The sequence below is a fragment of the Lepisosteus platostomus genome, chromosome 4 (assembly GCF_059453375.1).
Source record: "Lepisosteus platostomus isolate fLepPlt1 chromosome 4, fLepPlt1.hap1, whole genome shotgun sequence".
Taxonomy (NCBI): domain Eukaryota; kingdom Metazoa; phylum Chordata; class Actinopteri; order Semionotiformes; family Lepisosteidae; genus Lepisosteus; species Lepisosteus platostomus.
Genome location: NC_142614.1, coordinates 38,800,828 through 38,817,547, shown reverse-complemented (window position 1 = coordinate 38,817,547; position 16,720 = coordinate 38,800,828). Strand labels below are relative to the sequence as shown.

Sequence of the window (16,720 nt, the reverse complement as noted above, 5' to 3'; positions counted from 1 at the left end):
TGTAATCATTGTATTGAATGAAATTGTTTGTCACTAGTATGAATAATGCATGAGTAGCACAGGAAAGCACTAATATGTTAATTAATACTGTACCAATTTGTGTGACGACCACACAGCTGCAGTACTTAGGATTCACTGCACCACTCTGCAGTTTTACAGAGTATCTGAGCACAAAAACAACGGGAGTATAACATCTCTGAACGTCATAAATGATATTAGTTTAGGAATATAAACATATTAAATAAGCTGTACAGATGCAGCCATTCAAAGTGCGCGGCACAGGCACGTACCGGGGGTAATTGGCGCATCTTGACGGGAGATGAAGCAAAATATCGTGGTACGTGATTGGTTGACCGAGAGGGGAACTCGTGGTGCGTTGGTCGGTCGTAGAAAGATTTAAATGTCTTTACTGTGCCCGTTTAAGTATTTAATATTTATATGGAATTTTACCACTGAAGGGAAATCTTAGAAGCTGAGCATAAAAAGAATAGGAGCATACTGTAACGCATGTGAAGGCCATAAACGATATTAATTTTGGAACATAAACATACAGTATATGGCTGGTCTCGGTACTTTAAAGAAAAAAAACACACCAGTATTCCATTTCTCCCTAAACATTTTAAGCATCGAAGTCTTTAACTAACGTGATACCGGAGTCAACAAGCATACTTTTAGAATTTGATTAAAAGGGAATATAATATGGAATCGTGTATCTAAAGAAATTAATAATTATATAATTATATTCATGTACCGCAACACAAGAATAGTACACGCTGTATGATGTCTGTTGATAATGCGTAGCGGTCGGCTCTGGCTTTCCCATCTATACCGATGCACTGCAAGTACAACCCCCCCTCTCTGCGGGAGTGCTGGCTGTGACGAATTAAACCGGTTTCACAGGTTTTTTCAAAGTAGAAGGGGGCGAGTTTCCAGCGAAAGACACCCCCCCCCCCCTCCAAAACGTTACAGTATGCTCCTATTCTTTTTATGCTCAGCTACTAAGATTTCCCTTCAGTGGTAAAATTCCATATAAATATTCATTACTTAAACAGGCACAGTAAAGACATTAAATATACATATACATACTGTATACAGTACAGTTTGCATACAGTAATATGTTTATGTTCCTAAGTCAATCTCTTTTATGAGCATGTGAAAGGTGTGGTGAATCTGAGATTCTCAAAAATTACTGTACTTTGCATGATTGGAAACAAATGCGTGATTGCGAAATGCTGTGTTGTTACTTTTACAAGACGGTTAATGAAAAAAAGAATGTAGACCAGGGCAATACTTTGAATAGCTTGTCCAAGGTAATTAATTATTAATACTATAAGTAATATCTTTGTTAAAGACTTTGATGGCGACAGCTCAAACATGAGAGGTTGAGCTTTATTAGCTCCACCTTGCGGAAATTCCGGATACTATTATTTTACTTGCGGTACCACGTGGTATTATGAGGTACTATACGAAAATTTACAGTAACTCGCGGTAGGCTGCGTCAAGCGCACCACAAAATAATGCGGTATCGCCTGCTTGTTTTGAATGGCTGCATCTGTATATGGCTGGTATTGGTAGTTTAAATAAAAAATACACACCAATATTTCACTTTCTTCATAAACATTTTAAGCATCAAAGTCTTTCATTCGGTTACTTACTGTCGCTATTTTGGAAAAGTTTTTATGTGCTCCTTCTGACTACATTAAGTTTATGTATCCTTATCCCTTATCCCTTATCCTTAACCCAGTAAAAAAAGCATTCTTTTTTGAATTTCATTAATAGGGAATATAATATGGAATTGCATACTGAAAGAAATTAAAAATTATATTTAAGGATTTATTTATTTTCATATAGCTCAAATTATTACCGTAGTCCACTTTCTTTGCAAACATCTGCTTCAAACATTTTGCCTGCTCTTTTCAGTTATAGCTTAAGTTATCAAGCGAGATGGTGGTGTAATGACTTTGGCGTGTTACTTGCACATTGGACGTCGGGGTTTCAAACCCTGCTCTCGCGGCCTAAGCTTTCTTTTATCAAATAAACATTTCTTTGAAAAACTAAAATAGTAAATATGTATTTCCTGTTTTCACACAGATAAGAATAAACTACATTTTTTTAACACAGCATACCTCGCTCATTTTGAATGGCCAGATCTGTACTTATAATTATTTATGTAATGTTCTATATATCTAAGTTATCTATATAGACAGTAGATTTCTAAAGGGGGTCATACTTCCATTCAAATTGTTTTAGTGGTTGGAAAAGGAATGTCATAAAAAAACTATTTAGGTTTTGATATTTAATGCCAACACACTTACCCTTAAAACAACATAGCAACAATAATGCTTATTACTGACCTTGTGGTTTACGCTTGTGTATGGTGTGTTGTCAGTCACAGTCTCAAATGGGGATCTTGCCCCACTACTATCAGTAGGGGCAGCAACTTCCCAATTGAAGTGAACAGAGGACTGGTTGATGCCAGCTTCATCACAAAGGTCCTTCATGAGGGAGAATTTTGGGTAATGTGGGTCACAGGGGGTGACACAAATCAGAGGGTATCCTGGAGATGGAGAATTCTTACTGCTTTCTTTTGACACCTCTTGCACACAATCATATACAGACAGAGACACCACCTGTGGACAGTGTAGACACATTACATAACCCCAGGGATTCACATTTCCAGTTTCAGGTTAAATAACTTAAATATGTCAGAACATTACTATAAAGTTCTACAGTCATGATGTTGGATATTTTATTATCTGTTTTTGTCACGACATTAATCTCTCCTTGTTTCTTTTACAGCTTCCACAGTCCTATAGTTCATCACTCTCTTAATACTGTAATGCATATTCAAAATGTTCTAGTAAAAATATCTACTTGTTCCATAACAAATGTATGGTATCAGATGTAATTTAGTAATATAGCTGCTGTAATATATGCAATTTAAATGTCTAATTCATTTCTAGCTTTAGTAGTCGAGGAACAGAGCATAAAATAGGCAGAAAGAGTGGAAAAGGAGGAGTCTGCAACACAACAAGGGAAAGAGACAAGAGAAAAAAGAAAGAAAGAGCTCTTTGACCTAGTCATCAGAAAAGACAACATTGGAGTTAATTATATGGACCATGTTAGGAGAGCTTGCTATTCTGTTGTTCTTATGAACTTTGATTTCCTGTGTTAAGAATCCCTCTTTTAAAAACAGCCTCTGCCAGTTATTGGGTGGATTTTTAGAATACAGAGATAGGTTCCCATTCACTTTGTAATATCTAAGTGTGCAGAGAAAAATATTTAACCTCAGTTTTTATTATTTTTAGTTTAGAAAGCAGCTTATCACTTGGTTTTGCCTTTGTAGGCATTATATAAGAGGGTGGGGTTTTTCTGAGTGGTTTAGAATGTTAGGCCCCTGGGATGCATTATTTGTAAATTTGTACAGAGTGTTACTTTTTTGTTGTATGTATGTTGAGTGTTGTTTAATGTATTATTATTATCATATTTAACCAAGTGTGCCTAAATTATAACTATTTTCACCATAGCTGTGCCAGAAAACAAAGAACTCATGTGCCTCTAATTATACAAACCGCTTGGGTCTATTCTTTGCCAAAATCTTTACAAGTTGGGGGCTATGATTATTTAAATTTAAATATTGATTAATCCCCTTAGTTATTCCTGATATTTCTGAAACTGAGCTCTTACAATAGGTGGGGCTGGTAGAATAAGACTTCCTGCAGCCTCCTGATCCAGAATAGTCACTGTTGCCATTGTGATTTCTCCCAAAACTGCCTCTACTGGATCATCAGGACCAAGAACCACTGAGAAAGACTCATGCCACTCCTGGTCCTCATTGGACAGAATTTCAACTTTGAAGAGGATGTGATCAACACCTGCAGAAGAAGAAAGAAAATCTTGAGGTGCAAATCTGTAAACAATTCTGAGAAAAAGAATTGCTTATTTTAAAAAAGTGTGCATTGAAGATGGTCCATCTATACACTGATATACTTATTTCCATATAAATGAAGATTTGGCAGTAGATAAAAATAGTACTAACCAGGAGTGAACCTGAGCAATCTGCTTTTCGGATTGTAGTCCATTCCGGATTGGGCTGACCCATCTCTAGTACTGCAGCGCACCTTTGAAGTGCGGTTCTGGTCCCCTTTCCGAATCACTTTGATATTCACCTCTGCAATACCATCTGGACCTGAAGGTTCCTGTACCTGATATGATGGCTCCTCTAATTCAATTGTGGGGGCTGCATGGCAGATAAGGACAATTAAAAAAAAACTTTGTAACAAAACATATTTAACAATATGGAATGCTGTGATCTTTTTTCATGAAATATTTCATATACTGAGTTTAAGTATTGCATTTCAATTATCATAAGATGCTTAAGTATGCCATACACATTATTTTAGAAATTATTTAAAGCATTAGCATAAATAAGTCCAACTTATTTATATTGCCATGTAGTGCTATCTTAGTAGTAATTATTTTTTCTCAAAGTGTTTTACTGTACTTGAAGACCATCAATATACCACAAATCATTTGATGTCAGATCATCAAAGAAAAAGCCTTTTACTATTTAAATCATCATAATTAGCCCCAACTTTTGGATACAGACTTGAAATGCTGCTCCACTTCCTACCGTCCTCATCATTGGTGATGGTGATGGTGGCAATGTCATTCTTGCCCACCCTGGATCCACTCCAGTGATTCCCCATGGGATTGCCCAGATGCACCTGGAATGCCTCCTCTGGTTCAAACACTGAGTCATCATTTAACCAGATAGTGCAGTTCTTCACCTGACAGAAAATATTGTTACAGCTTTGGGTGGCTGATAAGTGTCTCTTAGATCTTAGATAAGGTTTGTGACACTGGGAAGGGTAAACACTTCTAACTTCAAAGCAGAGAGGATGTTTGCTGAGGTCTGGGGGGGTCTCCTGAGCAGAAACATTAGTAAAGTTTATTTTAGTATGCCTAGGCAAGTTGTGGATTAATGACTTGCAAAGGAGCAGGACCGAAAGACACAGTATAAGTTCACATTAAGAGCACAGGAGATGTAAAGACTGAGATCCAAGGTGATAATGCTGGAGGACAGGACAGTTTTTGCTTTGAATGCTTTTAGTGAAAAGGTAGAGGTATGTGAGCCTAGTGCTGACCAGGTAGATGGAGCAGAAGCAGGGGACAGTGAGCTGATCTCTAAGCAGGAAAGACATGTCTTGCAGGAGGTTAACACTGGAAAAGCCCAGTCATTGCTTTCTTTGGATGACCAAGTGTCAGGACTAGAACAGAATGTTCTGCTGCACAAAAGACTGTAGGCAGTGATCCACCACTTGAGACAGAGACTGCAACACAGCCATCAACTCCTCTACAACTAAAGGAATCACACCTGAGAGTGAATCTCAGCTTTCTGCACCTCCACCTGATTTCCACAAAGTGCCAGAGGGGAAGACCCCCAGTCGACAGAATACAAAGAGGACCGCAGCAGCGGAAGCAGCCTTCCCAGAGCCAGCAGTGCTGTAACTATGACGTTTACATTGTGTTAATAGCCTGAGCTCTGAGGTCCCTGTGCTGACAGGAGTGACCAATGAATTAGATGCAGGGGAAGACTGCAAGCAGCCTGTCCCATTCCCAAACCAGAGCCCTTTTGACACCCTGGCTACAGATGAGGACTGGGTGAGTGGTGATAAACTTTAAAAGCAGAGTAGCAGCTCTGAAATCTGTGCTGCCAATTTATTAACTGTCTGGAAGAGTGGCACACAGTTTTTCATTGCCACAGAGCACTAAAGTCTTGCCTCTCCAAGAACTCTCAACTGCCCTGCAGCACCAACAAACTCTTTATCTCACAACATTGTTCTGTCTGCATCAGTGACAAATACAGCATAAAGGGTCATTCAGCCTCCCCGGACAAACTTGGCCAGGTATCTGGGAGTCAGGACCTGCCTCACTACCATTTCTCTTATGCATATTTTTAGCACAGTTTGACAGCACCAATTTAAACCCATCTGGGAGCTCAAACTGCAGTGCCGACATGAGCCAGCGGGCACTGATTTGGGCCAGGACAGCATCACTACCAGTAACCCAGTGCTGCATCACAAAAACGGGCCTGATCTTGTGTTTGCCAGACCAAATCTGCCAGTGGTGATTTGGCTTCACATGAGGGTACCGTTCAGGGAACCCAAAAAGCAAGAAACTGGACTGAATAATGGATTCTGATAATGCTCATTACAAAATGTTCACTCCTGGTACTTTTGTTTTTTTAACGTATTTTGTATTGTATCTATTTTTTTCTATTCTTCCATGTCCTTTTAACATTTATGTTGTCTCATTGTTACCGAGTTAAATTTTTAATGAATGACATTGCAAACTATTTATTTTGGCTTTTATTACTAGTTTAGTTTTAACACCTGTTATGGTTCTGTTTACAATGTTTGTGTTTTGTAACACTTAAACCTTAGATCTTAGTGCTGCAGTTCAAATTGCGCTTTCATGATAATCAGCCTGCTAATGGAGACACAGGTTAACAACAGCACTGTCTGTCAATCAGTGGTGACCATGAATGCTCTAATGTTCCCAGTATCGTCTAGGTAGAAGGCAGCTCATCTCTTCTGTGGCCTCTGTAGGCATATTAAGCGGTCTGTAGGCTTAGTAGCGGTCTGGGTTTTTCTGGGTGAGCAGAATTTTAGGTCTCTGAAATGCCTTGTCTATACTTTATATAAAGTAACTTGTGTGTTTTATGTTGTGTGTAGTGTAGTTTGTGTGTTTTGTCATTATAATAAATATTTGTTTTAACCAAGTGTGCCTAGATTATTACTACTTTCAACAAAGCTGTGCCAGAGAATATAGAATTCAGAGGCCTCTAGTTATACCAGCCGCTCAAGTATCTTTTAGAAACCATGTATACGTTTTGTAACCTCCCATTTGTAACTATGGTGGTGTAATGGTTTTAAAATATCTGTCCAGCCCCATTTGTAACAATATTAATGGTTAGATTAGCTGATATCAAAATCCTGTCTCCACAATGTTTGATTTGAGAGCTGTCATTCCCTACCATCTGCATTCTCTAGGTGACAGCATGTCAGACATACTAGTTTTACATTAAGCAGTGTTGTAAAGTACTGATATACTGTACCTTTTCCCCTTTGAAAAAAGTGATGCGAGAATCATCAGTGTTTTTCCTCTCTTCAAAGTCATTCATCACTTTGGCAGAAAGAGTCCTAGTATAGCACCTTACTGAAGACTCAAAGGTCACATCCCCTGTGCGGATGATGGGAATGTGCAGGACTGCATTCTTCTCTTTCACTGAATACACATCCTTTTCAAATTGCATGCTTGGAACTGAAAGACAAACTTAACTTCACCAGATGGAGTAGAATCCAACCAGACATGCCGGGCAAATGAACATTCTTAAGTATGAACCTGACCTGGGTCAACTGAAAGTGCTGAACTAAACAGCACAGGTGCTTTGTGACTTTAAATAAGTATAAGAATAAACTGTAAGATATTTTCATAAACATTAAAACAAAGAATAAAAACAGGAACAGAAAATGAAAATGTTTTCTATACTTCTAGGATAAGTTACCTAATTTACAAAAACTAGAAAATAAGCAGACAAAAACTTCAGAAATAAAACGTTTCAGAAATACAGGTTAGATCAGCAATTAAGTATTAAGTATGAAAGTACTATTAGAATTTAGTCATATTACATTCTTTACAAGTAAATGTGAAAGTACTATACACTAGAATTCTGTACAGTATACTATTAATATTAAGAATACTGAGCTGCAAATACCTCTCAAATACCTGCAAATACTACAAATACCTCTCACGTGATACATGTTCATATAAGGAAAGATGTGTGTGTGTGTGCCCACAGCTTTTTGCTTTTCTCACATACCATCCTGGAATGCATCATTAATAGCAACCAAAGCTTCATAAGGTTCAGTGAGTACAGCCCGTTGAGGTGAACTGAGGAACACCACAAAGTATTCTGTGCCTTCAATTGTTGGATTTTGATTGTCATCAAGAATTGTCAGACTACAAATCTGAAACACACAATCATTTGGCAATTACAGTACAGAGTATCTTAAAAAAAACAGAACAAGAAAAATTTGTAATAAGGGCATATAGCAGAATGAATTATGCAGTTTTTTAGAAATATTTTGTGTGCTTATCTGCTTCCATACTTCTTGGGCACAGTGTCATGAAAAAGTATTTGCCCCCTTCCCAATTTCTTCTATATTGCATATTTGTCACACTGGATGTTTTCAGATCTAATATTAGATAAGGGGAACCTGAGTGAACAAATAACACTTCTTTATTATTATTTCATTTATTAAATAAACAAAGTTATCCAACACCCATATCCCCTGTGTGAAAAAGTAACTTAATAACGGGTTGTGCCACCTTTAGTTGCAATGGCTGCAACCAAACACTTCCTATAATTCAATATTCAATATTTTCACATCGTTGTGGAGGAATTTGAGCCCACTCTTCCTCACAGAACTGCTTTAATTCAGAAACATTGGTAGTTTTTTTCAATGAACTGCTCATTTCTGGTCCTGCCATAGCATGTCTATTAGGTTTAGGTCTGGACTTTGACTAGGTCACTCCAAAACTAATTTTGCTCAGCCATTCTGATGTGGACTTCCTTTTGTGTTTTGGATCATTGTCTTGCTGCATGGCCCAACTACGCTTCAGCTTCAGCTCATGGACAGATGACCAGACATTCTCCTTAAGAATTTTCTGATACAGAGCAGAATTCATGGTTTCTTCAATTATGGCAAGTTGTCCAGGTCCGGAGACAGCAAAGCATCCCCACACCATAACACTACCACCATGTTTGACTATTGGTATGATGTTCTTACTGTAAAATGCTGTGTTTGCTTTACGCCAGACATATTGGGACGCATGTCATCCAAAAAGTTCCACTTTTGACTCATCTGTCCATAAAACATTCTCCCAAAAGGCTTGGAGATCATCCAGGTGCTTCTTGGAAAATGAGAGACGAGCATTTATGTTCTTCTTGGTTAGCAGTGGTTTCCACCTTACTACTCTCCCAAGAAGCCCATTTTTGCCCAGTCTCTTTCTGATTGTGGAGTCATGAACACTGACCTTAGCAGAGTCAAGAGAAGCCTGCAGTTCTTTGGATGTTTTTTTCAAGATCCTTTGTGACGCCCTGGATGATTTTACGCTGCACCCTTGGAGAAATTTTGGCAGGCCAACCACTTCTGGGAAGATTCACTACTGTTCCAAGTGTTCTCCATTTGGAGAGTATGGCTCTCACTGTGGTTCAGTGGTCCAAGAGCCTTAGAAATGGCTTCGTAACCCTTTCCAGACTGATAGATATCGACATATTTTTTTTCTGATCTCTTCAGGAATTTCCTTTGATCGTGGCATAATGTGCTTGTTGAATCTTTGAGCTGGCAACTTGACTCTGATGGTAAGGATCAAAATACAGTATGTGAGGTTTATATTGAGCAGGGCTGGTTGTAATTACTTTTGCACACAGTGCACAAGTTGGTGTTGGATAACTTTGCTCATTAAACAAATAAAATAAGCAAAAAAGTGTTATTTGTTCACTCAGGTTCCCTTTATCTAATATTAGATTTTGGTTGAAGAGCTGAAAACATTCAGTGTCAAAACGTTGCAATAATAAAGAAAATCAGGAAGGGGGCAAATACTTTTTCGCGTCACTGTATCTACCAGGCAGCATGCAAAAATATTAGACCAATCAAGTCAATCAGATTATAGATTTAATCTGACTGAGCAGGACTTTCATATATTAAAGATAAAATTAAATTAATACCTTCAGAACAGTCAATAACTGTTCAAGAACTCAAACTGCAGCAAAGCACCTCAACAAAATATTACACAGAGTTTGGTGAGGAGACTTCATGTAGTTATTGCCTAAAAGGGATAATCAACCATTCTGAGTTCTACACTCTGAAAAGTACTTAAAAGCATCACATAAAATCACTGAGGTGAACAACATGTTTTTGTTCTAAAATGATCAAATGTATGCATGTAATTAACCAAAAATAAAATGTATAGACATGATGGTGTACCTCTCACACGTTGTTTCACTGTAAAACAAAAAATAATATTACTGACCTTTTAATAAACAATGAATGCTTGAGCAGGAAATATGTTGCAAAAATACAGTACTGTTAGAAAAGTGCCAAAAGAAAAAAAGACACAGGTTTAACTACATAACCTAATCCTGTGACAGAAAACTTTGATCTCAGACTAACAGAAAATTAAAGAAATGGCTAGGCCCAGCAGTACGATTCTCTGCAGTGGACCTATATGGGTAGCAGACTGACAATTAAAAGGAGAAAGGGTTACAAGCTGCTTCACCTCCTCTGTTTTCCCAGGCCTGAACTCCACTTTCTTGGAGCTAGGTACGTAGTCCACTCCAGGTGTGGCTGAGGGTGGGTCTGAAGGCCGTGTGGCACACCACACAGAGGTCACAGAGGACAGATCACTGCCTTGCCTAATAACAGGAATTTCAATGACACCTAAAAACAAAATCACATCCCTGTTTTATGACATCAAATTGTAAATATTTGAAATTTGAAAATAGAAACACAGACCCTTTAGCTTTATGACCCTATCACTTATGCTTCTTTCATTAGATTTTAAACTATTAGCAGTTGTTTAAAGTTGACACAGATCTATTCTGACATGCTGTTAACTGCTTTCAAAGTAATTATACACTCTAAAATGAACTGTGTAAATATTGTGCACTGAAACAATTACTAATATTTAAAAATACACAACCAAGTTTGAAACTTTTTCAGAAGAAAAAATCCACATTAGTGCAATGTATTCTGCAGTCTGTTGTAACCTTTACCTTTATCTTCACTCAGTGTAAAAGAAGCATTTCCCAGGAATACAGTGGAGACATCATTTGGGCCATCGATCACCACTTTGGCAACTGTCACATCCCCAATCCGAGCATTGTCTGAGGCATCAGCCAGGATGATTTCAAACTCTTCTTCCAACTCATACTCACTGTCATCAATCAGTTTTACATCACAGGTGGACATGCTCACCCCAGGCCCTAAAATCACCCGATTTTCACTGGACATTCCTCTGGACTTGAAATCAGAACCAGACTCCAAAGAATATAGGCTGCTGCCTTGGGCAGATTTGGAAACAGTGTAGCAAAGAGCAGAAACAGTGCTACTGGAGTCACCTGGAAATTAGACAAAACTCTGTAAGTGAGAGAAGAGACTGAGACTAATACAGATGCAGCCATTCAAAATGCACCATACAACCCCATACCGGGCGAAATTACCCACAGGTCACTACACTGTACCACAGTACAGTACGTGATTGGCTGGCCATAATGACCGACAGGGGCACTCATGGTGCACTGGTTGTTAGTGAAACGATTTAATCATTTAATCTCTTTACTGTGCAAGTTTTGATCCACTTAATAGTGAATATTTATATGGAATTTTAAAACTAAACGGAAATTTTAGTAGCTGAGCATAAAAAGAAGAGGAGCATAACACGTCAGAAGGTCATAAATTATATAAATTTATGAACATAAACATATCATGTAAACTGTATATGGATGGTATTGGTAGTTTAAGGAAAAAATACACACCAGTATTCCACTTTCTTCCTGAACATTTTAAGCATGAAAGTCTTCGGTTACATACTGTGGTTATTTTGGAAAAGTTTCTATGGGCTCCTTCCGACTACATTAAGTTTATATATTTCATAAAAAGTTATAATGTTTTAACCTTTTCTATGAATATTTGCGCTCGTTATCACAGTAAAAAAACACATACTTTTTAGAATTTGAATAATAGGGAATATAATATGGAATTGCATTTCTAACGAAATTAATAAAGATATAATTATATTCATATAGCTCAAATGATCACATTAGTACACTTTCTTTGTAAGCATCTGCATCAATTTGACTCATTCACCAGCGATTACTTGGAAACTTTTTGCCTGCCCTTTTTGGAAACATTTTGACATTTCGTTTTTTTTTTTAAAGCTTGTATTGTTCTTATAGTGGTAATGGAGAACATACTGTACAGTTGTAAAGCTGTTCAGCGCATGTTGGTGTAACGATATTAATTTAAGGATCTAAATATATGTATTTATATAGCTGATAGTTTTACTGTAATCCACTATTCTTTATAAATACGTTTTATTTTTAATTTGACTCATTCACGCATGATTACTTTTGAAACATTTTTAAGCTGTTTGTCTCAGCTGTGTTTCCGAGCAGCCCTAGATGACCCGGGTTCAATACCCGCTTATGGCACAAGCTTTTCTTCTAACAAATTTTTTAAAGAAACTATAACAGTATCATGTACACTATATTAACACGTTTTTGTTTTTTTTCGTATATATATTATAACATATTCAATGTTAAGTTATATTAATAATTAAATAAAAACGTGAACTAGCAAACATGAATACTGTCAACTGTACAACCGGTTTAATTCAAAACACTTTATTCAGTGTGGCAATTTAACAGATGCCTCAAGCCTTAAAACGAAATCAAACAGATGCAGCCATTCAAAACAAGCGGGGTATGCTGCGGTACAACGCGGTGGGCGTGTCGCAGTATACCGCGATTTACCATATGCAAATTAGATTGTGTTAATAGTATCTTGAATCACCTTGTAAAACCGGCAGGTGGATCTTATAAAGCTTAACCTCTCCTGTACAGCATTTGAGCTGTCACCAGAAAACATCCAGTTTTGAATCCCGATGACTGCTGTGGGACAATCTTTATTCAATTAAGAATTGTATAAAGTTGTATACTCTTTAGACTTTTAAATTTAAACTGTGTATTACAGCATGTTAATCATTATACATTAAAAAGTTGGTATATTTTATGAAAGCAAGATTGCTCAGTTGGACAAAAGTACACAACCTACCACTTTTATCATAAATATTTTAATTATGCAGAAATATTTTATTATTTCTTTGAAAAACTAAAATAGCAAACATTATGGACACTACTTTATATTGACATTTTTATATTTCTAAATATCACAACAAGTTCGAAGCTAAGTCATTTATTAATAACAATGAATCATTTCAAATTGCTACTGATATTATTACTGATTAAATATTATTGACACTATATTGAAATTGTTGGTTTTTCTAAATATCAAAAAAAGTTCAAAGCGAATTAAGTGATTACCATTTTCCATGAATACTTGCGCTCGTTATCGCAGTAAGAGAAACTCATACCTTTTAGAATCTAATTATTAAAGCAATAAGGCACGAGAGGCTGTGCTACTGTGTATCGTGGATATAGTCACAGTTAAAAGGTGTTGTTAGGCCTGAAGCGATGCAGAGGGCTGGCAATCCTTTTAACTGTGACTATATCCACGATATAGCACAGGCCTTGAGTACCTTACTGCTTTTATAAAATGGTCCCCAAATATGCGATTGCTGTATAGAATGAATTTTAATTTTAAAAATTTATTTAACACGAAAATTAATCTGTTTACGTTCCTCTGCCTGCAAATATTGTCCCTCGTTGCTATGCAACACAGAAACACAGCCACAAGTAACTAACTAACAAGGACAGGACATTAGCTAGCTAATATGATAAAGGAATAAATGATTTGTTTTTTGTTTATTTCTTTAGCACATTTATTTGAACATTTCCATCGATTGTACAAGCACTGAAAAATGTCATCAGGCATTTTCTTTTACTATAACAGACATAAAAACTCCCTTGCTTTTAACAGAGCGTTTCATAACTTCTAAGAATGAAAATGATTTAAACTATGTGACACTTATTCAACCAGAGCTCAAAATATCACAAGGATCCTCAAGAGCACAACCAAGACAGCAGAAAAAGATACGTGTATCAGATACATGAGAATCCAAGCTTTTTTATTTACGCTAAGAAGTAGTCTTTAAAATGTCTTTATCACACAGTAAAAAGTCAAAATTCCGGAGTGTGCGTATATCAGAAAATCAGATTTCAGGACCGGAATTATCCGTTTTATAATAGGGAATATAGTATGGAATCACTTATCTAAAGAAATTAATAATGGTATTAATTTAAGGATCTAAATATCTAAATATACGTATTTATATAGCAGGTAGAATTACTGTATTCCACTTTCTTTGTAAACAAGAAAAAACAGATTCACGACGCAAAGCTGTGTCACTCTTCAGGAATGTTCATGCTGTCAGCAGTATTGTGTATATAGTTTTATGTACAGGCTCAGAAAACTTTCACAAGTAGAGGTCTTTAAAATTAAGTTGTATTTCTAATTCTTAAAAAATAAAGCAAAAACAAGACATAATGATGTGTTCCTGCTTAGACATTTAATAGGTATAAAAACAGGTTTCGATAGTTAATAACCACTTTTTATGCACAAAAAACGGGTGATTTTTCTTCCTCCTGATCAGCTTAGAATCTCTGTGTATGATGTAAGGCTTTTACTTCTTAATTAAACGTTTAAAATACATGTTTTGAATAGAAAAAATCATATTCTGTTGTCTTCCAGGTCTTTTTTTCCTCAATCACAGACTCTGAAAAACAGCGTGCAGCCCATTGCGCTGCATCAGAGGGGGAGGCGGCACAGAGAGAGGGAGGAAGTTCTGAGCTGAGTATTCCACAATGGCCGTAAAGCACCAATTGCATCTGCATTCATAACTTAGTGTTTAAAATTAAACAACGTAAATCATTTTCTTTGACTCCTAAGTCCCTTGATTATCATTAAGCACAGGTTTCTCAGCACTACTTTTTGGTACCATTGTTAGACAAAGTAGGAACTTATTGTATTTTCTAATGACATAACAGGTGGTAAGATTACAGATTTTAATTGTCTTTAATTTTGTTATGCATTTTAGAAAAGCTTAATCTATAAATACACCACAAAACTATTCTCGATTGTATTTCTGAATGCTATGTATAAAAAAAAACTTGCAGGTGTTAGCATAAACTATTAGTAATCAATAATATTAAATTTAGCACTGTAATAAATTGTACTAATAAGAAATTCTATTCTACTCTGATTATGTAGGGGGGAGAAAAAATGCCCGTCTTTTCACTGATAAACGTGTGTTAACAAAAACTACAGTATGCTTAAGAGTTGTTAAACTGTTTTTTTAACTTAAAAATAAACAGAGTTTAACGACAGGAAATTGATTCCAGTTGTCAGATCACGTTTATACATACCTTAGCTTTGTGCAACAACCTGAAACTTTCAGGTACCATAAATAATATTATTGCTAAACATATGCCATTCTAATCTGCAAGCGACCAGAATATAGAATACAAATTTTTGTATAAAAATGCATTAAGTCCTGTTCTACACCTGCTTGCTTTGGAAGCACTGGCCTACCTGTATACAAAATATACAAAATGCTTTTAAATCTAGCATTCAGCACAGCCAGCCCGCTAGAGCACCACAATTAACACTCAACCACATCACAGATCACAGATCAGTCCCAGTGTGTGAGATCTTGCAGTTTGATCTGTGCTTGATCTTTGATCTGAGCTTTAATAGAGAGCTTATCTCTATTAATATATTAATATCGAGTGGTATTAAATGCAACTTTTTTGTATAGATGACACTTTTCTAAAATGCATTTAAAAATAAAAAAGATTACAATTGGCAGACCTGTAGCTTTTTCACGAAACCTCCTTGAGTTAGGAAAACACTTGCTGTGTGTACAAAGTACATGTGGCTGTTTTCACAGCCTTCACTATTTTGTTTTTAAGCCATTTTTTTTACCATGCTCGAATATTCTTCTGTCCATATCTCTGAAAGGGAAACACAGAAAGCCTTCAAACCAAATGCATTTTAAAGACCACGACATGTGAAAATCTTCACAGCCTCCACATAAAACTATCAGTGAGCTAATTCTCTTTTTTTAAACCTCCGGTTTTTCATCGATGCGTAATTACGCACTAACTGGAACCCGGGGGGACCGCTGTGTACACATGTTCACAATGCGAGAAATACTGCTTCATACGGCTTTGTGTGAAAAACCCGTATATCACCACAGGAAGCAGAACAGCGCAGCCTGAAACGGTTGAAACATTGTGTTGTCTTTCTTCTCTTTTCAGCATGGAATAAACCTATTACTTGTTCCTTTGCAGCCTACGCATGCTGTACGTGGCTACCCACCTGTATTAAACCTATTTCACGCAGTAGTTTAAACTAAGTGTTAAGTGCTATGAGGAAAAACAGTCTCCGCGGGAGCATATCTGCAATAGAAAGCAACCGGTCTGACATGTAAAATGTGACATCTCTGGAGCGTCGAGTAGATATCCACCAGTGTGAGCTCATTTGCTAAGCTATTAAGGTTGCTTGAGTTACTGTGATAGTCCGGGTGTGGCAAGTTTCCCCTGACTGTCTTGGCCGAAAGGAACCTGTCTTTCATTGGAAGACAATGAACCTATTCTACTCGTACATGAGAATATAATATAAATACACCAAGGGATTGGGCTGAGTTCACATTAGAAAAAAATCTGCGAGTATATAGTATGGACACAAAGACTTTTTACGGGAAGAGACGTGGTGCTTTAGCTGCCTGTGTGCGTTAAACAAGAGAGTGTGTCGTTACTTTTTGTCAATGAAAAAGTGCGTGTGTGTCTCTCTGTACTCAGCTGTACTGAAAAATAAAGCACCGTTTTTCATTCGATGACTGCCTGAGTCACTGTGTCTGTCCTATATAATAATGCCACAATATTATAGACGCCCCTTAGGCTGGGCAATTG

General features: G+C 36.9%; 1 protein-coding gene across 3 annotated transcripts in view; it reads right to left on the bottom strand.

Annotated features, from left to right (window-relative positions):
• Positions 1 to 16,720, bottom strand: part of fras1 (Fraser extracellular matrix complex subunit 1) — a 367,570-nt gene that overhangs the window by 30,650 nt on the left and 320,200 nt on the right. For all 3 annotated transcript variants that reach the window (XR_015935951.1, XM_088629471.1, XM_088629472.1), the window contains 8 exons: positions 10,844 to 11,188; positions 10,348 to 10,508; positions 7,886 to 8,033; positions 7,121 to 7,326; positions 4,634 to 4,790; positions 4,040 to 4,240; positions 3,688 to 3,875; positions 2,355 to 2,630 (listed from right to left, as the gene is read on the bottom strand). Coding sequence is in view for 2 of the 3 variants with exons in the window: in XM_088629471.1 (XP_088485597.1) it covers positions 2,355 to 2,630; positions 3,688 to 3,875; positions 4,040 to 4,240; positions 4,634 to 4,790; positions 7,121 to 7,326; positions 7,886 to 8,033; positions 10,348 to 10,508; positions 10,844 to 11,188 (1,682 nt within the window). In the remaining variant the exon portion in view is untranslated. The remainder of the gene's footprint in view (positions 1 to 2,354; positions 2,631 to 3,687; positions 3,876 to 4,039; positions 4,241 to 4,633; positions 4,791 to 7,120; positions 7,327 to 7,885; positions 8,034 to 10,347; positions 10,509 to 10,843; positions 11,189 to 16,720) is intronic.